General features: G+C 48.1%; 2 protein-coding genes across 3 annotated transcripts in view; one reads left to right on the top strand and one right to left on the bottom strand.

The window, feature by feature from the left end:
* Window positions 1-1,513: 1,513 nt before the first annotated feature.
* On the bottom strand, window positions 1,514-15,541 carry LOC105984440 (chromosome unknown open reading frame, human C1orf131). Its single transcript, XM_013014614.1, has 7 exons — window positions 15,453-15,541; window positions 14,149-14,495; window positions 5,116-5,172; window positions 4,586-4,681; window positions 4,412-4,498; window positions 3,834-3,886; window positions 1,514-2,046 (listed from the first exon to the last, which is right to left on the bottom strand). The coding sequence occupies exons 1-7, from the start codon at window positions 15,538-15,540 to the stop codon at window positions 1,911-1,913; spliced, it is 864 nt and encodes a 287-aa protein (XP_012870068.1). The 5' UTR covers window position 15,541; the 3' UTR covers window positions 1,514-1,910.
* A 137-nt stretch (window positions 15,542-15,678) lies between these two features.
* The window catches only part of Gnpat (glyceronephosphate O-acyltransferase), a 27,329-nt gene continuing 16,369 nt past the window's right edge, over window positions 15,679-26,638 (top strand). The window contains exons 1-2 of one of the 2 annotated variants that reach the window (XM_013014721.1): window positions 15,679-15,871; window positions 23,246-23,428. In XM_013014721.1, the coding sequence (XP_012870175.1) occupies window positions 15,794-15,871; window positions 23,246-23,428 (261 nt within the window). In that variant the 5' untranslated portion in view covers window positions 15,679-15,793. The remainder of the gene's footprint in view (window positions 15,872-23,245; window positions 23,429-26,638) is intronic. The other variant, XM_013014722.1, reaches the window with a different exon arrangement.

Below are 26,638 nucleotides of genomic sequence, written 5' to 3'. Positions count from 1 at the left end.
TCTTGCCCTAGGGCCAAGTTCTGGGGGCCCCATCTCACCCAGTTCTGTCCAGTGTCCCACAGAGCAGTTTGGCCACATCGCTCCTATGTGTAGACAGCTTGAAGCAATGTCTGCTCAGGGCACATGGGGACACATGATGAGGAAAGCACTCACCCTTGATACTAGGCCCTTCCACCAGTCCTCACACATGACCCCTTTCCTGCCACTGCTGCTGACTGGGCTGGATATCCTACCGACAGGCACCAAGCTCCGGCTCTGGCTTGCCCATGCTTTGTGTGTGCCCAAAGCCTCTTTGCTTCTAGAACACCCACTTGCCCCCAAACTGCCCTTCTAATATTTGTACATTAATCTAATAATGTGGAATAAAAGCCAAACTAAGTCATTCACACCTGGAGGTGGCATGTGAAATGATCTGTGCTGAGGTTTGGTTGCGTGAGGCACACGGTGGGCAGGTCGTGGGGATCAGAAGGACTAATTGACGACAATCCCTGCTCCACCAGGCTTAGCATCTCCTCAGATCATTTCTAGCTCTTAATAGTAGTACCAATGCTCTCATGCTTAAGACACACACATGTGAATATGTATTTATACAGACACAAGTACACAAAATGCTACTTTTTTGGTCGGTCGTGGGACTTGAACTCTGGGCCTGGGCACTATCCCTCAGCTCTTCAGCTCAAGATGAGCGCTCTACTGCTTGAGCTACAGCGCCACTTCTGGTTTTCTAGTGATTTACTGGAGGTAAGAGTCTCATAGACTTTCCTGCCCGGGCTGGCTTTGAACCGTGATCCTCAGATCTCAGCCTCCTAAGTAGCTAGGATTATAGCCTTGAACCACCAGTGCCTGGCTACACATGCTACTCTAAAAATTCTAAGTTTCCAAATGGCCACAGCCTTTCAAAAGTTGATGGCCTTGGAAGTTGATGGCCTGCCTCATTCCCATTTTGCCAGCACAATTCCATCTTTGTGAGTGAGTTTGGTGATGCCTTAGATAGTCTCAGTCTTTTGATCAAAAGTGTATAATTTGCTAGGCTGGGATCTAAACGGTTTGGCAATTAAAAAAAAAAGCCAACAAGTGGTAGAGTGCTAGCCTTGAGCTGAAGAGCTGAGGGACAGCACCCAGGCCCAGAGTTCAGGCCCTATGACCGACAAAAGAAAAAAAAAAAGAAAAAGAAAAAGAAACAAAGGCCAAAATTGCTACCATCATGCATGAATTTTCTTAATGGGCCACAAACTTTGAAAAGCTCCCAACACCCTAATGAAAGGCAACGTTAAAACACACATACAAGAGCGAGGCGGGGGAATCCAGGGTCACCACCCAACTTCCACACACCCCTTAGTAACAAAATATTTAAGAAAATAAAAGAAATACATACATACCAGCTTTGTGGAAAGACAACCTCCTTAAATATAAAAAGTACAGCTAGGTAAAGCAGTGGCTTCCAGGAGGTGACAGCAGAAAGGGTTGTATACCAAATCAGTTACACCGCTCAGTTATTTAGTAATCAGGCACACACACTACAAAAGCTGTGTTTTATAGAATGTTTTACAAAGTAAGTTTTATTTTAACAATCTAAAAATGAAAGCTGCTTTTCACAGGACGGACTCATGACTCTTCTTAATTCCTTCATGTAGCACACAGTCACCCAGACGCCCACCAGCAGTGCTGACATGGCAGGAGAAGACATATGGTCAGTGCACCAAGCAGGTGGCCAGCAAATATACCAGCTTATGCGCTGGCCAGGGTCTGTACCAGGCAGATGCTTCTGCAGCTAAGAAGGATTTCTGCAGGATGTCTTTCTCAAAGGTCAAGGCACATGGGAGTATGTGTGAAGTCCAGAAGTCTAGCCAGCAGACGTGGGGTCCTGCTAGCAGTCTCTTGATCCCATTCTTCATGTCTGATAAAGCACTTCATTTAGCCACTCGGGAAGAATTTATTTTCTTGATATCAATGGGGCTCAAAATCAATGTTCCATTTTTGAATTTCCCAACCTGTCCAATCTGTCCACTTGACAAAATACTGGGGGCCAACTTCTTCTTGGCTTTCCTGTGTTCCAGGTGAAAGAAAGGTGCCAGGCAGTGAGGTGTGGGAGGAGGCACAAGCCACTCAGCTGCCCACAAACGCCTCCCCTCCCATACAGACCCTGGCCGCTGCAGCAAACACTTCCTGCTTCAAGGCCTTTTGTACATGCTTTCTAGGCTTACATCTCCTTCCTCAAGGGATGTCCTGACCTACCTACCCAGTGATATTCTTTTTTTTTTTTTTTTTGTCAGTCATGGGACCTGAACTCTGGGACTGGGCACTGTCCCTCAGCTCTTCAGCTCAAGGCTAGCGCTCTACCACTTGAGCACAGTGCTACTTCCAGCCTTTTCTGCTTATGTGGTGCTGAGGAATTGAACCCAGGGCCCCACCCAGGGCAAGCATTCTTCCAATGAGCTGTCTTTCCAGCCCCCAAGTGGTATTCTTTAACCATGGAGCTTCTGCAGCTTCTTCCTAGGACCTGTGAGTGCTGTGGTCACCACACCTGTACATCTCCCTCCTACATACACATTCAAGACAGGGCTCCCACTTGGTCAACCCAACAGATACTTGTGGCCTAGACAATGACCACTTTGCGGCATACACAAGGGCAGAGGGGACCTAAGAAAAAGGGTTGAAACCTGATTCTTTTTTTTTTTTTTTTGTCAGTTGTGGGGCCTGACCTCTGGGCCGGGGTGCTGTCCCTCAGCTCTTCAGTTGTAGACCAGCACTCTACCACTTGAGCCTCAGCCCCACTTCCAGCTTTTTCTGCTAATGTGGTGCTGAGGAATCGAATCCAGGGCCTCACGTATGCAAGGTAAACACTCTACCACTGAGCCACCTTCCCAGCACCGAGACCTAATTCTTGAACAGTAACTGGGAGAAGAGCAGGGACAGCAACGAAGTTAGGGACGTGGCTTCAGTGTCTCATGCCTATAACCCTAGCCTCCCAACTGAAGGCTGAGATGTAAAGATTACAGTTCAAATTCATCCCCCAAAGTCCATGAGACCCCTATCTCCAATTAACCACCAAAAAAAAGCTACAAGTGGAGCTGAGGTTCAAGGAGCAGAGTGCTAGCCATGAGCTAAAAAAGCTCAGGGAGCATTCCAGTCCCAAGACCTGCACACAAATACGCAATCAGCCCTGGGCCACAGGTGTTACCCAGCTCTGCAGAGCAGGCAGTACTGTGTACCAGTGGGCTCCCAGGAGGGGAGGCCAGGTGGAGACCCCAGCCATAGCACATGTGACTTGGGAGAAGGCCCCAGTCAGCTTTGGGGCAGCTGGTCTTTGGCAGCAGTGGCTTATCGTGATCATCACCTTGACCAGACCAAGAGACGCCCAGATTACCAAAGCACAACTCTGGTCATCCACGGAGGCTTGTTTAGAGATGTCTAGGTCCCGAGAGCACTGGCCTCATCATTTGTTTCTAGTATGGGTATATTATTGAAAGATGGTGGAAAGAGAAGGCAGGGCCTTTCAGGAAGATTTTTGCGCTGGCAAAATGTCTCCCCTTTTCTGTTTCCTAGATATTGCAATGGACCAAACTTCTTGCCTCTGAACCCAGAACTACAACAAATCCTCCCTGCTGAAGCGGCGTCAGTCAGGGTTCAGATCATGTACCCCAAACCCACACAGATGTTTACTAAAGCTCAGCTTCAGATCCTCTCACAGGGGTAAGCAGGGTAACTACTGCAAAGAAGCACCATAGTGGGCGGTCTCGAACAGGCTGCCGCACTGCACCCTTTCTAGATACCAGTTCAGAACTAACAGGGCTTAGCTAGGGCTCGGCCTTGTACCCACTACTGTAACTCACCTGTCCTCCTGCAGCTTTCTCTTCTTTTTCTTGAAAATATCTGTATCCTGAGCCTGAATTTAGAATTTAAGACAATATATGTGATGATAGTAGATAATGGAGAGTCAAAAAAAACAACTGCAAGAATTTGGCATCACTGGCTCATGCAAGTAATCCTAGCTACTCAGGAGGCTGAAATCCAAGAAATGTATCTCAATGCCAGCTTGGGCAAGAAAGTCCATGAGACTTTTATCTCCTATTAATCACCCTAGAGCTTGAAGTTGGCTCAAGTAGTACAGTGCAAGCCTTGAGCACAAAAGTTCAGGGACAGCACCCAGGACTGGCATACACAGAGACAGTAGCAACAGAGCTACCTGGCTACCATCTAGTCTCAGGACGCTTTCCATGTGGCCTCAGGATGACAGTTTCAGTCTCACCCAGATCAAGTATTCCCAGCGAGTGTGAGCGAGCATGGAGCTTCCCAGCCATAAGCCTGACGCCCCAGCTGGAGTTAGCAAGCATGGCTGGTCCCAAGTGAAAGAACCATTTCCTGCCAGTCCTGGCTATCCTAGTTTAAATGTGGAAGACATCACACTTACCATTCTCTTTTCTTCTTCCTTTGCTTTTTTCCTCTCTTTGATTTGTGTCTGCAAAACCTTGTAATTCACATAACTATTTTTGGGAGGCTAAAATGAAAGAATCAGGACAGACAATCAGTGTTTATTCTGCAAAAGCGTCCCAGTGTCCTCTGCTCTGTCTTAGGCAGCCCTCACCTTGGCACCCAGCATGATGGCACGTTCCTGTTCCAGCACTCTTTCTTTTCCTTTCCCATAGCCCGTGATCCCAAAGCGGTGCACCTCCAAACGCGCCTGTGGACAAACACAACGTGATCCATGCCTCCTGCGCCACGTCTGCAGAGTGTCTAGTTCAGTGAGGGGCGTGGTGGTATGGGGAGTATATCTCGTTCAGTGAGGGGTGTGGTGTTATAGTGAGTGTATAGCATTCAGTGAGTGGGCATGATGGTATCTGAATGTATCTCGTTTAATGAGGGGCGTGGTGGTATCTGAGTATATCTCCGTTCAGTGAGGGGATGGTGGTATCCTGAGTATATCTCATTCAGTTAGTGGGTGTGATGTTATCTGAGGGTATTGCGTTCAGAGGGATCTGTCCCTTGCTACCAGACATGCAAAATATTCACCTCCACCATACAGCTGTCTACTAAAAATATATAGTAAGTGTATTCCAAATAGTGAAGACAAACAAAAAATTAACTATAAGTAAATTAGCAATTGCCAATACATACCTTTTCTAGGTTAAATTCTTGAATATCCACATCTTTCTCAAAGATACTAGTGTTAGTCTGCAAAGAAAAGAATTACTTAAATCAACTGTTACTACATCATGGTATTTATATTTGTTCCTTTCTTATTTATTTTTGTTGGTCCTGGGGCTTGAACTCAGGGCCTGGGATATGTCTCTGAGCCTAGCTCAAGGCTGACACTCTACCACTTGAGCCACTACTCAGTACCACATACACAGAAAAAGCCAGAATTGGCGCTGGGGCTCAAGTGGTACAGTGCTAGCCTTTAGCAAAAGAAGCTCAGAGACAGCGCCTAGGCCCTGAGTTCAAGCCTCAGGACTGGCAAACAACAACAACAAAAACAATGATATATGGCTCAAATGTCAAAATGCCTGCCTAGCAAGCTGAAATCAAGTTAAAAATCCCAACACCAGCTGAGATCCTGTAATCCTAACTATTCAGAAGGCTGAGATCTAAGGATTGGGGGTTTGGGGTCAAGTGGTAGAGGGTCTGTCTATTAAACACGAGGCCCTGAGTTCAAATTCCAACAATGAGAACAACAAAGAGGGGGCATTTGGCCACATGCTGTAACTGTATGAACACTAGTGAAAAATGGACACTGTAAATGAAAATGCCCATCTCTAAAGGCAAGCAAGCTCAAAGGGTAAGTTCACAGACAGACAGTCAGGAGAACAGCAGTCAGTGCTCACTGAGGCCAAAGTTTCAGTATGTATTTAATACCACTCAAAAATGGTTATACTGGGGCTGAGAAGGTGGCTCAGTGGTAGCGTGCTTGCCTTGCATGTCTGAGGCCCTGGGTTTGATTCCCCAGCACCACATAAGCAAAAAGAAAAAGCCGGAAGTGGCGCTCTGGCTCAAGTGGTAGAGCGCTAGCCTTGAGCTGAAGAGCTGAGGGACAGCGCCCAGGCCCAGAGTTCAGGTCCCACAACTGGACCCCCCCCCAAAAAAGGTTGTATTGGTAAATTTTTCATTATGCATATTTTAGCATAATTTTTAGAAAGAAAACAAGAAAAAAGACGCCTTCACTCTGGGCCATACATATAAATACAGCCAACAGAAGGGAGAGGAAGAAACGTGTCCTCAAGGCCGATAGACCTAATGGATGAAAAAAGAAGGCAAAGTTGATGAGAGGACAATGCACCTCCAATGCTGAGGCAGGAAAGTCCTGCTCCAGTGTAGGCACAGGAAGAGCCAGTGCCTGAGCAGAGGTCAGAAGATGAAATGCTGGGAGTCATCTCTTTTCTTCCCTCCTATCTAGAATAATGGCTAGCAAACCTCTCAAGTTCAACATTTCTTTGGAAAACATCAGATTTCTAGGACAGGTGAAAGTAGGTTTTATTTCTAATGTGAAATGATACTGTTGCAAATTCCATCAGACCACATGACTCACTGGCTTCAAGTGGAAGCTTGGGACCTTAAGGAAACTACCATGAAACAATCCAACAGTAGCTGTCCCACTCAATCCTGGCCCCAAGTCTGTAGACAGGAAGCAGCCATGAGCGGTGTGCAGCCTCTGAGCAGGTATGAGTGTCTCGGAGGAAAGAGGATAAAGCTGGTGCACAGGTGCTCACTGCCACGTAACATGGCGGGCGTCTACTCAGCCACGCACGCTGCAGGGTGTGATCTATGCTCACAGCACCCTGTCCCACACAGCCACCAGTCCAAATGTAATGCAGTCCCAGTCCTGTGCTTTGTTCTTTGAATAAGAGTTTGTACACCAGGCTCAGGAAACCTGTCTATAGGCTGGCTGTCTCAGTGACCAAAACATCTTCCAAATATGGCTTAGCTTTTTAAAAATTTATTAGTTAAAATGTACAACTTGCCGGGAGCTGGTGTCTCATGCCTGTAACCCTAGCTACTCTAAAGAGACTAACATCTGAGAATCACAATTCAAAGCCAGCCTCGGCAAAGTGCCTGAGACTCTTATGTTCTATTAACCCAGGAAACCAGAAGTGGGGCTGTGGCTCTAAATGGTAAGAGTGTTAGCCTTGAGCCCAAGCCCCGAGTTCAAGCCCCATGACTGACCACCACCTCTCCCAAAACCCAACTTATCTCTAAACATCCTAGTTTAAAAACCACAGGCAGTGTTAGAGTATTAAGAAGTCAGTTCCCAGCTAATGGTATAAACTCTTTCAATTAGATTCTTTTCTGCCTAAACCTTACTGGATGCTGCAACTGACCACTGTACTGCAAGTATTTCAAGTGTGAATAAAGCTCAAATAAAGTGCTGTGGGGTGAGCTGGATGCTATCGGCACTATTTGGCAATAGTGTGGGGAAAGGTTCGCTCGCTGGTGTTCTGGCTCTGTGCACTTATGTTACTCAAAGCACAAAGAGGCTGCCTTAATCTGTATTCTATCTCCTGTGTAGACGTTAAGCACACCACCTTGAAGCCAAAAAGCCTTGGATTAGAACCTGATTCTTGAGGCTTTAGATCCACAATCCTTTATCTGGAACACCTATAGTCAGGTTCCAGCTTCAAATGACAGACACCCTACACTTTGGAAAGACAAGACTGTGAATAAACTGAGCACTTCCACTTCCTGTGTAGTCCAAGGCAGCAGCCATAATTGATTACTACAGCTGAGTATCTCTGCGGGGCTGGGGTGGGGCTCAGGAGTGGAGGTCTCACCTCACAGGAAAGGCCTAGCTGTCACACCCAGCTCTGCGAAAGAAAGAAAGGAAGACAGAAGGAAAGAAAGAAAGAAAAAGGAAGAAAAGAAGAGAGAGAGAGAGGGAGGGAGGGAGAGAAGGAGAGAGGGAGAGAGAAAGGGAAAAGGAGGGAGAGAGAGAGAGGGAGGGGGGAGGGAGAGAGGGAAAGAGGAGAGAGGGAGGGAGGGAGAGAAGGAGAGAGGGAGAGAGAAAGGGAAAAGGAGGGAGAGAGAGAGAGGGAGGGGGGAGGGAGAGAGGGAAAGAGGGAGAGAGGGAAAGAGGGAGAGGGAGAGAGAGAGAGAGTCTACAACAGTCTGCTAATTTACAACACATAGGGTGAACAAAAGTGGGTTTTTCTGGGGCTGGTTCTGGGGTTTGAACTCAGGGCTTGGCACTTCTCTGAGCTTCTTTTTGCTAGCACTCTACCACTTCAGCCACAATGCCACTTCTGGCTTTTTTTTGGGGGGGGGTAATTTATTAGAATAGTCTCATAGCCTTTCCTGCTTGGGCTAGTTTCGAACCGCATCCTCAGATCTCAGCCTCCTGAGTAGCTAGGAGTACAGGTGAGCCCCACGTGTCCCAGCCAAAAGTGATTGTTAACAAGCCCCATCAGATTTTTCTGCCAAATAAATGTGTACCATTTTAAAACACCAACTCCACTCAACTGATTTCCAGGGCTCTGAGTGTTGAGTTGCACACAGGATGTGTGGGATAATGTTGAAAACTTTAGGTTCCTCTGTGGGTCAGGGAGCCCCAAGAACAATCTGTTCATTCAGAGGATTTACAAGAGGAAAACACTACCGTCAGACGCTCAGCAAGACGAACACAGTTCATGCACAGGTACAGCCTTAGCTGAGGCCACAAGAGGCAGAAATACTCCACCTGTGGGCTTCCATCCCTCACCTCAGGTCACTAGGGTAAGAAATGCAGAGGATGGAGAAGCATGCCAAGGCCAGCAACACCTCATGGCTCCAGGCCACTTCCAGGAGCGCTCCTGGTTTCAAAAACTTCCTCCTCCCAGGCAGCCGCACCAGTGAAGGAATGGCTTCACTCAAGCCCGTATGCCTCCACTTCAAACCTGGACAACACAAAACCACTCTTTCAGCAGCCCTGCCTGTGCTGCTGCTCACCTACTCAGCACCCGTGTTCTTCGCAAAACTCATCAGAACCTCCTACCCTCGCTTCTTTTTTTTTTTTTTTTTTGGTGGTAGTACCAGGCACCGGGTAGACCTGGACACTGTCCCTGAGCTTTTTCACTCAAGGCTGGAGCTCTACCACTTGAGCCACAGCTCTACTTCTGGTTTTTTGTTGGTTAACTGGAGATAGAGTTTGGTAGACTTTGCTGCCTATGGCAATCTTTAGGTCTTGGCCTCCTGCATAGCTAGGGTTACAGGAATGAGCCACCGGTGCCCAGCTTTCACCTAACCTTCTTTGGTGGCATCCCACATACTCTCAAGTCGTAAGGTCCTACCACCACTCCTGACACAAGTAGAGGCCGTGGCCTCACCTGTCTCCCCTATGTGATCTCATGCCACTGTCGCCTCTGTCCCACTCCTGCTGCCGGGCCTGCTCCTTATCGCTATCAGGTGTTTCACATCCAGGGCTGTTGGCTGTTTTCCCCTGACTGCACTGCTCTGTCCTGCCCGGCTAGCACCACGACCAGTGTTAGCAGCCACATTACCTCCTCAGGCTTATTTTTCTGACTATACTACTGGGAGTAGGATCTTCCTGCTCCTTTCAGGACCCTAGTTGTCTCTTGCTATACTTGCAACTGTCTTAAAATTGTAACATCAATCACCTGGGATGTATGTAATACATTCCACCAGGGCAAAGGACAATTGCATTTACTGCTGGGTCCCTGGGGGCTGGCTGACAGCAAGCACCCAGTGATGAGGATAAACCAATGAGCATGTCATCTCTTACGTACTGTGTGCTGTGAAACTGCTGTTCTCATTGTACTAAGACAGGCTATGACCACTCACTTATAAGCTAGACATTGGGAACAGGATAAAAGCAACAGAACAGGTAGATGTGCTCCTAGACAAGCCTATGAAGACCTGTTACAATACATCACACAATTTGATCAAAGCTTGTGTGGTTCAAGTCCAAGTTCTGGGGAAGGAAGGCCATTTCCTAGGCTCAGCAGGCTAGACTACTATCCAAATGGCCACCACCTTCTCCTTTCTCAAGTTCTCCTTATTTTGCCATGTGCTTCCACCACTGCCGTCTATGTGAATTGTCCCATGGCTCATGTGCTACTGGAGAGTGAGGCCAGCGACACCTGTGTGACACAGCTCTTCGTGTAGCACTGTCCCAGTAGACACGGTGTGCCGCAGTCCCTGACTCATAAGCTGCGGTGCCAGTGCTGCAGGCCTTTCTACGGACTTCCACTGCCCACATGCTGCCTCCAACTCACATGTTCAAAGGGTAATTTTTCTTGTTTTTTTTTTTTTTGGTGGGGAAAGGGGCAAAATAGGTACACAGAAATGGAGGGCAGAAGGGTGAACAAATGCAGTCATACATACATACATACACACACACACATATATATATATATATATACTGTGTAAAATCTGAACTATGCAATGTGTGGGCAAGACGGGGAAAGGAAGGGGAGGTATTATTCAAGAAGCATTGTATTCATGACCAGACTTATGAAATTATAACCCCTCTGTATAACACTTTAGCACTAACAATAAAATTATATTTAGGTAAAAAAAAGGCAGGTTGGGTATTAGTGGCTCACACCTGTAATCCTAGCTACTCAGATCTAAGGATAGCTGTTGAAAGCCAGCCCAGGCAGGAAAGTCCATGAAACTTTTTTTTCTTTTTTGGTTGGTCATGAGGCCTGAACTCTGGGCCTGAGCACTGTCCCTCAGCTCTTCAGCTCAAGGCTAGTGATCTACCATTTGAGCTACTTCCAGCTTTGTTTATGTGGTGCTGAGGAATCAAATCCAGGGCCTCATGAATGCAAGGCAAGCACTCTACCACTGAGCCACCTTCCCAGCCCAAGTCTATGAAACTTGTATTTCCAATTAACCACTAAAAAGCCAGAAGTGGATCTGTGGCTCAAGAGGCAGTGTTAGCCTTAAGAAAAAAAGCTCAGGGACAGTGCCCATGCTCTGAATTCAAGCCCCAGGAAAGAGGGTGAAGGGAAGGGAGAAAAAAGAAGCAAGAGAGCATAAGGATAAATGGAAGTTTTCATTATGCAAAAAATATAAGCAAAGTGAAAAAGGGCTTGCTTGGAGTGTGGAGGCAACTGGACAGCTCCAGAAGATGTTGCATTACTGAGACAAGAAGAGGTACACTCACACACTGGCCTTCTGTGGTGAACACAGAGCTGTCTAGAACCCAAGATGCTTCATGTCAGTGTTCCTCTCCAGCTAAGTCACTCTGAAATCAGATCCCAGCAAGGTCATCGGGCTAACGTAAGGCCAGGTGATCAGTTCTTGGCTTTCTTGGCTCTGAGTGCCACTGTTAAGAGCGCAAGAGGTGGGACTTTGGCCTAGAACCTTAAAATAAAGATATGACTGGAGTGTCCTAATAACCTTTAAGAAAAAGATGAGTGAACTGGACATGGTATGACACCTGAAATCCAGAATACACACTTGTTTTGCTTTGCACTACTGGCAATTGAGCCCAGGACCAAATAAATGTAAGGCCAGGGCTCTACTACTGAGCTGTAACCTAGCCTGACAGATATTTTTAAAACAATAAAGAGGCAGGCACCACTGGTTTATGCCCTTAATCCCTGCTCCTGAGGAAGCTGATATATGAGAATGACCTTTTGGAGCCAGCCTACATAGTACAATCAATCCCCAGTGCTCCAAAGCCAAGTGAAAGCAGGGGGCCAAACGCAAACAATAAGGATGTGGCAAACACTAGGCACTAAAATCTGTTCATACAACCATAAAAAGCCATGTAAGCCAGGTGCCAGTGGCTCACACCTGTAACCCTAGCTACTCAGAAAGTTGAGATCTGAGGATTGTGATTTGGAGGTAGCTGGGGCAGGAAATCCCAAGACTCTTCTCCAATTAACATGCTGTGCCCCTCCTCCCCCCAAAAGAGGTGGAAGTGGAGATGTGGCTCATGTGGTAGAGTGCTTGTCCTGAGTGAAAAAAACCAACAACAACAAAAACAAAAACTGAAGGACACCACCCAGGCCCCAAGTTCAAATCCCAGAACTGGTACGTACATACGCACGGGCTCGCACCCCCCCACACACTTAAACACAATACAAGCTAAGCCATCTTCGTAGACAACCTACAGTTCCCAGAAAAACATGCCATGCTTTATGCTCTAAAACCTGTGAATGTGACTTATTTGGAAAGAGGGATCTCTAGAAAAGACCATCTGTATTTAGGGCGAGCCTTATTCCCAATGTAAGAAGAGCAGAGGAAATCTGAGACTCAGACCCCGTAAGAACAAAAGCCATGTAAAGAGGCAGCGCTGTCCTTTGCCTGAAGCCACCTCGGGTCAGAGGCCACACATTCCCTTGGAGCTCCAGAGGAAGCACAGTGTGCTGGTAACCTTGAGTCTGGATTTCTAGCCTCCAGAACTACAAGGCAATGTATTGCTGTTGCTTTAGGTCACTGAGGTTGGAGCAATCTTAATTTCAGCTGCATTGTACTCATAAACCAAAACCCTTTGTATAACTACTTAAAAACTGAAAAAAACCAAATACAATCCTTTTGTGTGTGTGGTACTGACACTTGAACTAAGGGTCTTATGCTTGCTATCTATGCAGGTGTTTTCCCTCTGGAGCTGTACCCCTAGCCCTTTTTGCATTAGGTTACTTTTCAGATGGTCTACCATAATCATCCTACTTATGCCTCTTTTGTAGTTGGGATTATATAAATATTCCACCATACTTGGTTTGTTTCTTGAGATGGTATCTCACTTTTTGCCTAGACTGGACTTGAACCACAATCCTAACTAAAAATCTAGGATTACAAGTATGTAACATGAGCCTTGATCCCATTTTCTTTGTGTGTGTGTGTGTGTTGGTACTGGGACTTAAACTTGCTCAAAGCTGGTGCTATACCAACTGAACCACAACTCCATGTCTGGCTTTTTAGTGATTCATTAGAGATAAGCCTGGACAGGCTTTGAACTCCAATCCACATTATCTCAGCTTCCCGAGCAGCTAGGATTATAGATGTGAGCCACTTGCACCAAACTTTTTTCCTTCTCCTTTTGTGTCTGACCTGGGACTTGAACTCAGGGCCTAGGTGCTGTCCCTGAGCTTCTTTGGCTCAAGGCTAACAATCTACCACTTGAGCCACAGCTCCACTTCTGGCTTTTTCTCAATAGTTTGTTGAAGATAAGTCTCATGGGCTAGTTTCAAACTGTGATCCTAAAATCTCAGCCTCCTCATTTTCTGTTTTCCTTTTCCATAAACAAAGATTTACAAGACATGGAATGTGAAAGAAATGAGTTATTTGGGTTGTTTTTTTTGGTCGGATGTAGGGCCTGAACTCTGGGCCTGGGCGCTGTCCCTCAGCTATTCAGCTCAAGGCTAGCGCTCTGCCACTTGAGCCACAGTGCCACTTCTGGCTTTTTCTGCTTATGAGGTGCTGAGGAATCGAACCCAGGGCCTCATGCATGGAAGGCAAGCATTCTACCACTAAACCACATTCCCAGCTCAGTTACTTGGATTTTTTAACAGTAAATTTGCCAAAGTCATTAGGAGTGTCTGAAAGAGTTACTGTACAGCTGGGCGCCGGTGGCTCACGCCTGTAATCCTAGCTACTCAGGAGGCTGAGATCTGAGAATCGAGGTTCAAAGCCAGCCCGGGCAGGAAAGACCATGAGACTCCTATCTCCAATAAAAACCACTAGAAAACCGGAAGTGGCGCTGTAGCTCAAGTGGTAGAGCACTTGCCTTGAGCTGAAGAGCTGAGGGACAGCGCCCAGGCTCAGAGTTCAAGCCCCATGACCGACAAAAAAAAAAAGAAAAAAAAAGTTACTGTACAGTTGAGTTATTCTCTCAGCACCAGTAGACAAACAGCAGGCTAACAAGGCCTGGGTTCAGCAAACCCTGAAGCTCCCATGATGGCTTACAGCTTGCCAGTTCATGTGCAGCCATCTGATCTGAGTGTGGCTTCAGACCTGAGGCCTCAGCTACTTCTGACCAAGTCTGAGCAGTAGTTTACACCAACAACGAGATTGACAGTAAACAGCTGTTTTTCTCTGAAGGGTTAGAGGGTTGGAAAGAATACCTAGGTGACAGAGAAGTCCCTTCGGAGTCCTGCAAACTATTTGGCAAATTCTCAGCCATGAGGGTGCCTTGGGAGGGGCCTGGTACAATCTACAAAGACAAGACCTAATGCACAATCACCGTACTCAAACCAACCAATTCATTACCTTTGTGTGCTCATCTCCAACTGGCTTCAGTCTCCTTTTTTTACTTCTGCTGTGAAATTCTACCACTTCAACTAGTTCCTTGTTCTTCTTTTGGGGGGTGGGCAATACTGCAGAAGCAGCAGAGACTTTTGGTCTTGCAGGGACAGCGGGGGATGGGATGGCAGGAGCACGGTGCAGTTCTTCTCTGAGTTCCTTGAAAAAGCTGGATGCACTCTTCCTCTGGGGTCTCACAGGGGAGCCAGGAGGGAGGGGTGGCTCCACAGCCGCCAAGGACACAGCCTCTACACTGCTCTTCTGAGTGCCTCTGGTTCTGATTCTCTTCTGCTCTGTCTCACCTTCTGTCTCTCCTATTTGTTGAAACACAAGAAGGGAAGTCTTTTCAGTTTTGGCTAACACTAACATCAAATGCCACAGTGACAAAGTTTTTCTTCAAGTCAGATATAGCTGCACAATTTGTAGTATTCAAACTGCAGTCATCTCTCCTACATAACTGTATTTACGTCTCTGACCTTAATTTAATTAGCACAGTTAATCTGATCCTCACCACACTCCTCACTCCATGTGTCACCTTGGTAACCTGTTCCTAGGACTGGGATTCCCAACTGGTTCACACTTTGTACTATCAACACCTGCTATGACGCCGGTGGTTCCTCCAAACACTTCCTGGGGTGAAAGGTCTAGGCAATGCTCTTCCTATATCCTTTCATTTTTGCACTAAGTAGAACTGAAGGTGGCTGACTTAGCTTGAATATTTTCTAGGACTTGCATCCACAGTTTGTTTGATCTGTTCAAACTATGACCAGTGACCTTAAAGTTCTAACCACAATGCCAGACCTCATCACTCACCTACAGTGGGAGCACAAATGAGCTCTGCAAGTCTTTTACTTAAGCACAAAGCTAGGAATATAATAATGAGCAGGCCCAGGTTAGGCCTTTAGGGCTCCCCACAGCCACACAGGCCATCAACTGTGCTTAGGATGTCGCAGGGTCCTTCCCTGCAGCCTGTAAACCAGGGGCGGACAGAGGCTAAACCATCTCCGAGGCTCCGAAGGCACGGGGGCGCTGGGCACAGAGTCGGGGCACGGGAACCGGTACTCAGCAGCCTCCACGTGAGAAACGGCAGCGCCCTCACAGCTGGCACACGCGGGAAGCCCTGGGTTCGACTCCCCAGCACCACAAAGCAGGCCAGGAGCAGAGCTGCGGCTCAAGGGGTAACCACCGGCCCAGGGCGAGGCCCGGGGCGCCGCGCACTCCGGGCCCGGCCATGCCTGGCCCGGCCGCCCGGGACCCCGTTCTCGGCTCACCCAGGTCGTAGAGCGTCTGCAGCAGGGCGTCCAGCGCCTCCTCAGAGCCGGTCGGCCCGGACTCTGGCTGACTCTCCGGCTTCATCATCGCCCGCTGCCCGCCACTTCCGCTTCCGGCACGGCCAGGGCGCGTGCGTCGTCAGCGCGCGTGCGCCACGGGGCCCCACGCGGCTTCCGTCCTGGCTAAGATGGCGGCCCCCGGGGTCCGGCGCGGCGGCTGCAGAGGGCGCCGCCGCCCAGGGCGAGGTCGGGCCGCCCCGCGCGGAAGAACCGCCCCCAGCGGCCGCCCCACCGCCGCGTAGCGCCCAGATCCCAGCCCCGCCCGGGACGACAGTCGCGCCATGGACTCTCGGCACTTCTCCGACCTCGGCTTCTCCGCCGGCTCCGCCGGCCCCGGCGCGGTGGTGCTCCTGCATGCGGTAGGCCGGCGGTCGCGGCTCGGGCCCTCGGGGGAAAGGGGGCGCGGCCCGGTCTCCACGGCAACCGCGCGTCGCGCCGTCCCGCTTGGTGGTTCTCGGGGTCCTTCCCGCCTGCGCCTCCCGGCACCTGCGGGCCTCCGAGCCGGGCGCGGCCGACGGGTGAGTCCCGAGTGCCGCGGGGTCTGCGGGCGGGCCGCCCGACCCGCACTCCCCCCCGTCGCCCTGGCCGGCCCGAGCCCCGCGAAGCTTTGGAACGTGTGCAAGTTGCGTGCGCGCCTGCTCGCCGCCCTTGGGCCGAACCGTCCGGCCTCTCTCCCCGCCGACCTTGACCCCGCCGGTTCCTGTAGATCGCCCGCAGAGTTTCGGTCCCTCGCGGGCCCGCGAGGCGGCGGCGGCGCATCGCCCTTAGGGTCTCACACTCCCGGGGCAGCTGATGTGGGCTTTGCTCCTCTGCAGGAGCTCGAACTCCGGGCCGGGACCTCTCTCGCTCTACGCTTTCGTTCGAAGCTAGTGTCTCCTACCTGAGCCACAGCTCCGCGTTGGGCAGACTTTTGGGTGGCTGACCGGAGCCCCTCCCTCGTCTGCCCCGGCTCCAGCCTCAGAACCGGCTTCCTGAGCAGCGAGGGTCACCGACAGTGTCTGTGTGCGTGTTTAACCGCTAAATTAGCCTTTATCCACTTTGGGAGGAAACAGTACATATGTGTTTCCTCACACAAGCAACTAGCATTAGTTTCTAAGAACTATGTCCGGTTGATTGGTACAGAAGGGACCAAGGAAGGAAAACTAAGAGACATACACACCTCCTCCTTCCTCCCTAAGAGAATATCGGACTTGGGGTAACTTCTAGAAGTTCCCTCTCTGTTAAGAATTTTTAAGCTAAGTGTATTGCTTAAGCTTCTCTCTCCAATGACCTTGTCAGCCGGCAGTTCTTTGGTGAAAACATTTCTCCTTGTGTTCTGACTGCTTCCAGAGCAGGAAAGTGGGAGGAGAGGGCTGTTGTGTGCCTTTCCCATTAAGCTGCTTTGTGAGTTAACTGAATTACACACAGGAGTTTGCTTTTGGCTTCCTGCTTCACCTGTTGTTCTTCAAAAATAAGACTTTTGTCAATATTTTCACGTGACAAAAAGCAATTTTTAGTAATTGCTACCTCGAACAATGGACAGCAGCCCTCTCCTTACCTGCGGTCTTTACTATTCTTTCCACTCTTCGCCCCCTATTTTTTTGAGGAGGGGTGGTAGTACTGAATTCAGGGCCTCTGCACTGTCTTTTGTACTCAAGGCTACCACTTGCTCCACGGCTCCACTTCTAGCTTTTTAGTGGATAATTGGAGGTAAGAGTCTTACAGACTTCTGCCCAGGCTGGCTTTGAACCCTGATCCTCAGACCAGAGCCTCTTGAGTAGCTAGGATTACAGGTGTGAGCTAATGGTGCCCGGCTAGTTTTTACTATTCTAACTGCATAGCTTTGCTTCCAAGATAGCCTGAACTTTTTCATACTACTTCAGGTTCTTACTTTTGCCACTGTTTTTGTGCAATACAGTCTAATCTGAAAGTAGTACTTTAGAGATGTTTACATTAGCAATGCCTAAGGTATCTTTTAAGACTGGTTGCCTCTCAGAGCACAGGAAGTTCTACAAATAAGCACATAGTTACAGTTAAGTGGGATAAGAGCAGTGACTTTAGCATGTTGTGGGAGTCAGGAAAGGGCACCTGGTTTATCTGGGGACTGGGAGAAGACGGATGAGAGAAGGTAACACCTGAGCTGAGTTTTTGAGGTGTGAACATCAGGTAAGGGAGGGGAAGACTGGAGGGCATAGATGTAGGGAAACCACTGCCTTCCGTGAGTGGAGAGAATGATAATGAGTAGAAGGGGGGTGACAAAATGGAAGAAGGTGGCAGAGGGTCGTGGGGCTTGAACTCTGGGCCAGAGTGCTGTCCCTCAGCTCTTCAGCTCAAGACTAGCTAGCACTCTATCACTTGAGCCACAGCGCCACTTCTGGTTTTCTAGTAGATAATTGGAGATAAGTCTTCCCAGACTTTCCTGCCTGGGTTGGTTATGAACCGTGATCCTCAGATCTCAGCTTCCAGAGTAGCTAGGATTACAGGTGTGAGTCACAGGTGCCTGGCCGGCATGAGATTTTTTAACCTGTGAATTATGGACTGGATATATAAGTGCCTTTTAAACACAAAGATTGGAGTATGATAGTGGAGGGGAAGAGGAAGGTCTGGCCTGAACATGTGGATTTGGCAGTCATCTGTCAGTGGGCAGAGGTGTGCTTGAAGTCCCTGGGGTGAGAAGACGTGTGGGGGTGGGTGACCACTGCTGAGCCATGCTCTAGGTCTTGGCTCCCTGCTAGAGTCTGTGGGAACGATCCCGGTGCCTCCTTGTTCCCGTCAGAACGTTTCATTAGAGTGTGGGTGCTGGTGATGCTGCACTCTGACTGTACCAGTCGTGCCTGCAGGGCTTCAGGCTCCTTGCAGTTGGCAAGCTGCCGCCTCTGGATGCTTCTAGGCGCTCTGTGAGTGCAACACTGCCTGGAGGCCAGTCCAAGCATCCCTCTCTCCCTCACCAAGTCCTCAGGGAGCACTCAGTCTCATGGCCCTCCTTCCCTACCTCCCTCACGGAGTCCAGGGAGCACTCAGTCTCACGTCCCTCCCTCTCTCCCTCAGGGAGCATTGAGTCTCACACCTCTCTCTCCCTCCTTCAAAGAGTCCTCAGGGAGCACTCAGTCTCACAGAGTCCTCAGGGAGTACTGAGTCTCAGGTCCCTCCCTCTTTCACAGAGTCCTCAGGGAGCATTCAGCCTCTTGTAGTTGATGAGTCCATCAGGGCTGGTTTTACTTTTCCTGCAGTCTTGTAATAGCTTTCCAGAGCTGCTTGTAAATATTCATGGAGTTTCTGAGCCCATTGTTAAAACACAGACATTTTAAAAATCAGAGATTGAATTATGTAAATTTAAATTTCTATTAAAAACAAAGGTCATCTCATGAACTGACATGTCTATTTGAAACCCCATTGTAAAACTGCTTAAAGATAATACAAAATTGTCAGGATGCCCGTGGTTCATACCTGTAATCCTAGCTACTCAGGAGGTTGAGATCTGAGGATTGCGGTTCAAAGCCAGCCTGGGAAGGAAAGTCCGTGAAACTCTTATCTCCAGTAAACCACTGGAAAAACCAGAAGTGGCACTGTGGCTCAAGTGGTAGAGCGCTAGTCTTGAGCTGAAGAGCTGAAGGACAGCGTCCAGGCCCAGAGTTCAAGCCCCACAATCGACCAAAAAAAAAATAAAGATAATACAAAATTAATTTTAAAAAATAAAAAATTATTAAAACAAAGCCTATACAAAAATTAATTTAAAAAGTAAAAAGTTATTAAAACAAAGGCCATACACATTGCCAAACTTAGCATTTTCTATTATTTGACTGGAGTTTATGGTCATTTCTGGCTTGAACTCAGGGCCTTGGCACTGTCCCTGAGCTTTTGTGCTCAAGGCTAGTGCTCTACCACTTTGAGCCACAGAGGCTCCATTTCTGGCTTTTTGGTAGCAAACTGGAGATAAGAGTTTTCCAGGCTGGCTTCAAACTACAATCCTCAGATATCAGCCTCTTGAGTAGCTACTATTACAGCTTACCTTTCTTATTCATGTAGCATTACCGTGTCTGGTATACTTGGGCTGTCTTCTGAGTGAATAGGTAGAGAGCCCCAGAGGACTCAAGAGAGAGCTAGAGGAGGACTCTGTTCAGCCATCAGTATGGACAGGCCTGGACACTGAGGCACAGGGAGAGGCAGCCATTAGGTCTTCTTGCTTGAGCTGCCCCTTGTGCTGTGCTCCTGGCTGCGTAGCCGTGCAGATTACTTACTGGTCACAGCATGATATTGTGAAGGGGGCAGGTAGTAAGCAGTTGATCTTGAATTCTAGTGGGCCAGCACATTCTTACACCTAGTAAACTAGGAGGCTTAGGCATCAAGGGGAGGCCAGGAAAGCAGCCCTGAGCAGGGCATCCCAAGCTGTGCCATGGCAGTGTTTCCCAGATGTTTGTAGATGACCCTCTCTGTAGCTAGTACCACCATGCACTACTTACTCATAAAGGAAACTGTCTTGATCATCGCTGTATAAACCCAGTGCCCAGGCGACAATGCCAGGCATACAGCAGAACTCCACTGTTGGAGAATGAATGCTTTTTTGTAGAGTGGCAGCTTACAGCTGCCTGGGGAGTCCTGAATGAGCATAACTTGTCTAGATCTCCACATAGCCAGGTCATGAAGCACCCAGGGCACCCGCTCAGGTGTGGCCTTGATCCTCCAGGTTAATGAACTGTGGATATTGGGCAAGCTACTCCTTTTTGATTCCCTACTGATTCTTGTCACTCCCAGAGCCACCAGATGGGAAGTTCCTAAGCTTGCTGATAGGCTGTTAAAGGTCGTTTGTTGAATCCAAGTCTGATATGACTAAGTTATTAATGAGAAACAGGTTTGAGAATATTCTCCAGCCTTGTAAGCAAGAGTGTGATAATGTTGCATTGTCTCCAGTCCAACACACATGGCCCAATGTTGGAAAGATGAAGAGGAAATGGGTCATGCTGACCTCAAGATAACTGCACATTAATGGAGACAGAGTTCAGGGAAGCACACTGTGGTAGGCAGAGAAGCCCTGTGAGGCCCGCCAGGAACTTAGGGAAAGCCTTCTTGGAGAAGTAATGGTTGTGGAGGTGAAGCACATGCACCAGGACAGTGGTCAATGAGCAGGCCCTGTCTGCAGCCAGAAGAGAGGCCAGCCCCCCATAAGTCTTACTCCCATTTGGAAATGGCTTAGATCTTACTTGGAGGAGACAAGAGTCATTTAATAAGCAGGAGCAACCCGTGCTTTGAAAAGTGCATGAGGGGGCTGGGAAGGTGGCTCAGTGGTAGAGTGCTTGCTTTTCATGCCTGAGGCCCTGGGTTCTATTCCTCAGCACCACATAAGCAAAAAGCCGGAAGTGGCGCTGTGGCTCAAGTGGTAGAGCGCTAGCCTTGAGCTGAAGAGCTGAGGGACAGTGCCCAGGCCCAGAGTTCAGGCCCCACAACCGGACCCCCCCCCAAAAAAAAAAGTGCATGAGGAAAGCCAGGTTCCACCCATGCGTAGCCTGTAACCCTAGCTCCTCCAGAGCCCAGGGTCTGAAGATCTCAGTTTGAATCCAGCCCGGGCAGGAAAATCTGGGAGACTCCCTGTCTCCAGTTAACTAACAAAAAGTGTGGCTCTGTGACTCAAGTAGAACACCAGCCTCAAGCTTTTGAACTAAGGGCCAGTACCTAGGCCCTGAATTCAAACCCCATTACTGGCCAAAAAAAATGCATGACAGTGAGAAGGATTGATTGAAAAGGTAAACTTGTAGCCAAGGAGGTTGCTGTGGGAAGAGAGGAGGCTGCCCAGGAGGCAGAGCCACAGCCAGGCCGTGAGGAGGCACCTGGAGCAACACAGAGAGGTACATACAGTTTGGCGTTGATGGTTATGGGATCAGACAGGGTTTATAGAAAGGGGGGGGCATTGCTTATGTCACAGCCTAACACTTGGAATTACAGCCTCTTTGTACAACCACTTAGTAATAATAAAAATAATTGTGCCTACAAAAAAAAAATCAGCAAGGGGCTGGGAATGTGGCTTCATGGTAGAGTGCTTATCCAGCACGCACAAAACCCTGGGTTCAATTCCTCAGCACCATATACACAGAAAAAGGGTGGAAGTGGTGCTGTGGGTCAAGTGGTAGAGTGCTAGCAGCTCTGTGACAGTTTTCAGGCCCCGAGTTAAAGCCCCAGGACTGGCAAAAAAATAAAAAAGGGGTTGGGTGTCCTAGTATTCCAAGTGGGGGAGGAAGGCGGGGCTGGGAAGTCACTCGGTGGTAGAGTGCTTGCCTAGCACACATGAAACCCTGGGTTCCATTCCTCAGTACCACATACACAGAAAAAGCCAGAAATGGCTCTATGGCTCAAGTGGTAGAGTGCTAGCCTTCAGCACAGAGAGGATCAAGGACAGTGCTCAGGCCCAGAGTTTAAGCCTAGAACTGGCATTAAAAAACAAAAAAATCCACCTACATATGTCTTTCTGTACAATTTCAAATAAAACTTAGACAAGGAAGAGCTCAGTGTTAGGCCAGTTGGCTAGCATGCAGGAGGCCCTGTGCTTAATCCCAGCACTGAAAATAAAAGGGCTTTGTTATTTTAGAAAAGGGTTTAGCCAGTGTGGTGGCTCACGCTTGTAATCCTAGCTACTCAGGAGGCTGAGATCTGAGGATCGAGGTTCACAGCCAGCCCAGGCAGGAAAGTCTGTGATACTCTTTATCTTTAATAAACCACTCAGAAAACTGGAAGTGGTGCTGTGGCTCAAATGGTAGAGCACTAGCCTTGAGCTGAAGAGCTGAGGGCCAGTGCCCAGGCCTAGAGTTCAAGCCCCACCACCACCAACAACAACAACCATAAAAAAAAAAAAAAAAGATTTTTAAAAAGGATGAGGGATGAGAAGAGGAATAGAAGGTGAACATGGTCAAGGTATGTTATATGAATGTATGAAAACAACACAGTGAACCCACACACACTGTACAGTTAGTAGAGGCTAATAAAAATTTGAAATAGTCGGGCACTGGTGGCTTGCACCTCTAATCCTAGTTACTCAGGATCTGGGAATAAGAGGCTAAAGTCAGCCCCAGCAGAGAAATCTGAGGAACTCTTAGCTAAAAAGTGGAGCTGTGGCTCAAGTGGTAGAGCTCAGGCCTTGAGTGGAAAAAGCTAAGGAAGAGCATGAATTAGTGTCCCCAGTACCCGCATGTGCACGTGCACACACACGAAGTAAAACATTAGCTGCCTTCTTGTCAGTTCTCAGAAGACCAGTGTCAGGCAGGGGGAGAAGCCGCATGGAGAGACTGGGCCACAGGATGTATGTCACAACAGTACTGACTGCTCTGTGCAAGTTCTTCCTTGAGTGGTTTTTCGTTTTCATTGCACCCAAGAGGTTTGTTTTATTCAACTTAGTTTGCAGTTTTAAATATGTGTCATGATGATTTTTAAAGCTAAGTAGAGCTAGATGAGATAAATTTGTCATTGTGATAGATGAAACCTTGTAGACTCAACTGGTTTACTCTAGAGCTTAATGTCTTGTTTCTGCCATTTTTACTAAATTTCTCAAAGGAGTACTAGCTCAACAAAGATAGCCACCAGAAATATGATTATAATAACATGTTAATTCAGTGTCAGTTTATTGATCCAATTTGGCACATTTCTTTTTAATATTCCATTCTTGTTCAGACATGGTAGAACAAGTTTCAAGAAAGGTGAAACCTAGTATAGTCCCTGCCTGTCCTTATTCATGAAATATGACCATTCCTCTTTGATTTGCCCATCCACAGAAAAAGCTCAAAAAGTGGGATGAGTTTGAAGATATACTGGAGGAGAGGAGGCACACCAGTGACCTGAAATTTGCCATGAAATGCTACACGCCTCCGGTCTATAAGGGGATTACCCCTTGCAAGCCTGGTGATATTAAGGATATGGTTCTCAGTTCTGATGAGATCGATTATGTCATTAAGCAGGTGAGTGAATTACAGCTTGTTGTTTATAGGCCTGTGGTGAAGAAAGCAACATGAGATTCAGTCAAGCATAGGAGTGGATGATGTGATCTGGAGACCCAGTGAAACTTGTGATCTGTGAGGGTTTGCTAGAAAGTTAGCAAACCGCTTGTTTTGTTTTTGCTTTTATGATGTGCTGGGAATAGAACCCAAGGCTTTGAACATGCCAGGCAAGTGTTCTACCACTGAGCTACAATCCAGCCCCATGCATATTGCTTCATAGTAATTGTGTGTGTGCGCGCGCGCGTGCACGCTGATGTTGGGGCTTGGACTCAGAGCCTGGGCACTCTCCCTTAGCTGTTTCACTTAAGGCTAGAGCTCTGCCAATTGAGCCACACCTCTACATCCTGCTTTAAAGATAGGAGTCTCACAGACTTTTCTCCCAGGCTAACTTTGAACCAGGATTCTCAGAACTCAGTCTCCTAATGGCTAGAATTATGGGCATGAGCCACCGGCCCTTCACTAATGGTATATTTTTGTATCTGGCAGTGTAGGGAGTTTTTAGTGCCAGCATCACCAACATGTAGAAGAGATACACTGTGCTAGGGTGCTGTCCCAGCAGTGATATCACTTGGCAATAGAACTTTCCAGTTCTGTTACAATCTGGGGACTGCTCTTATTTACATCTGTGGTCTGTGTGACCAAAACATTGTTCTGTGGCATGTAACTGGTTAATAATCATTCAAGCCTGAACTCCACAGTCGAAGAGTTTTTGTCTGTCTTCTCACTGGTATGTACGCCATAGCTCCCATATATTCAGCATTCAATAATTATCTTGGTCAGATTGGTGAGTGAAAAACATGATGCAGTTGGGCTGGGAAGGTGGCTCAGTGGTAGAGTGCTTGCCTTGCATGCATGAGGCCCTGGGTTCGATTCCTCAGCACCACATAAGCAGAAAAAGCTGGAAGTGGTGCTTGGCTCCAGTGGTAGAGCGCTAGCCTTGAGCCGAATTGCTGAGGGACAGCACCCAGGCCCAGAGTTCAGGCCCCATGACTGGCAAAAAAAAAAAAAAGATGCAGTGACCTCTGTGTAGAGGTCATGGTTTGGCTGAGCTGGTACAGGACCAGGTCTCTCTCTCTCTCTCCTATTTTTAAAGCTCCCTGGAATCAGAACTTGGGGCCAAATTGGCTAGGCAGGTGTTGCGTCACTGGAGCCACACGAGTCCTAGTCTCTCCCAGTGCAGGGTACGGCCAAGTGGAATGGAGCTGATTTAAAAGATAACATTCAGGCCACTTAGCCTGGCTAAGACTCACTGAGATAGATGGGAGTAGTTACATGTTCCAGGAGGGCTTTGTGTGCCAGTGAGCGTCCACTCAGCACCTCCCTCATAGAGCTTTTATCTCCACCCCACCTCTCCTCGGTGCCTGACTTCCCCAAAGAAAACGGAAGGCGTTGCAGGAGGCTTGGGTAGCTCCCTGGGACCACAGCCGTTTCTGGTCGGCTGCAGTCAGCACTCCTGTTCCTCTCTTGTATCAGGAAGTGGGGACCCCTTCTCTCACTTCACTTGCCTCTGCCCTGGCTGAGTCCCCCACTCCTGTGCTCACTAACCTCCCCTTAACACAGCTTCAGCTCGGTCTTCCATACAGGTTAATGTGCTCCTTTGGGGTTAACTAAGCCTCCTCTGACCCCCATGCCTTCTCTAGTTGCTACCCCTTCCACCTGCCCCCTGCCCTTCTCCGCGCCCGAGAAGATCGCTGTGTTGTCTGCCTCACTTACTTGCTCTTGGTTGACTTCTCAGTTTCCTGGCCACCTCTAGGCTCGCTCCTCTATGGAATAATCTCCCAGTGGTTATATCTGCCTTGTTCAGAGATGTGGCAGCCTGGTTTTCATAACATCTCTGTCCGCTATGGACGGGCTCAAGGCTTTAGTGTGAAACAGCTGTACACTGAAAAAAATGTTTTAGAACTGCACATCTTAATAAAATTTTATTGTTGTTAGTACAGTATTATATAGAGGGGTTATGTTTTATATTTTTGGGCATTGTTACCTCTTCCTTTGCTTCCCCTGTCTTCCCCTCCCATCCCTGCCCACAGGTTGCACGGCTAAGTGTCTGCTGAGCTTGCCTGCATTTGTGGGACTGTAAATTTTGTGTTAGATATATCTTAATTTTATTTTATTTATTTTATTTTTTGTCAGTTGTGGGTCTTGAACTCTGGGCTTGGGTGCTGTCCCTGAGCTCTTCAGCTCAAGGTGAGCTGACTACCACTTGAGCCACGGCGTCACTTCTGATTTTCTTGTGGTTAATTGGAGATAAGACTCACAGACTTCCTACAGATGTTCCTGCCCAGGCTGGCTTTGAACCATGATCCTCAGATCTCAGCCTTCTGAGTAGCTTGGATTACAGTCGTGAGCTACCAGTACACCAGCTTATCTTAATGTATTTTTAAAGGAGCAATAATAAAAACAGGCCTAAGGATTTTTCAACTTAGGAAATTGTTTCTGCTTGAGTCTTTGTCTTCCCTTTTCTCATTCAAACTGTGGAGTTATTCTCTGGCTGTGGCTGCTGTGTTTGGGATATGTGCAGCCTGTGTGTCCCACCCCACCCATTCATTCCTCAGTTCCTTTAGATCTCGTATGGATTCTTTTCTGAGCCTGTTGTAAGAACCTTCTTGGCAGCCTCACTGTTTGAGGTTTCCTGTGAGTAAAATAGGCATAGGTGAGAGGAAACAGTTTATCCCAGGCCCTGCCCTGTGATTTGAACCCAAAAGATGAGATAGGTAGTCAGATAGCTGAGGAGGTTGCCTAACATTTATGAATGTCCTAAATACACTGGATTGTTCTCCAAGTGGTTAAGCTAGTGTCGTATGAATTTCATTATCGGTGAAAAAACGATATGAAATATCTTGACCCTAGCACCCTACCCTCTGAGCCATGCTCCTGCTGAAACTGAGCCATCTTGACTCCAGCACCCCACCCTGCCTTCCAAGCTGAGCTCCTGCTGAAGCTGAGCCCCGCCCCCCCTTTTTTGGTCGGTCATTGGGCTTGAACTCTGGGCCTGGGCTCTTCAGCTCAAGGCAAGTATTCTACTCCTTGAGCCACAGCGCCACTTAAAGTTTTCGGAGTGGTTTATTGGAGATAAGAGTCTCATGGAGACCCCTGCTTTCACTATATTTGATGTCAGTATAACTTGTGGAGGAGATGGGGAAAAACCAGTTGTTTAAGGATACAGGTGGA

This window comes from Dipodomys ordii, unplaced genomic scaffold, assembly GCF_000151885.1.
Source record: "Dipodomys ordii isolate 6190 unplaced genomic scaffold, Dord_2.0 Scaffold24, whole genome shotgun sequence".
Lineage (NCBI taxonomy): Eukaryota > Metazoa > Chordata > Mammalia > Rodentia > Heteromyidae > Dipodomys > Dipodomys ordii.
The sequence above is the reverse complement of the archived record's forward strand: the minus strand, read 5'-3'. Positions and strand labels throughout refer to the sequence as shown.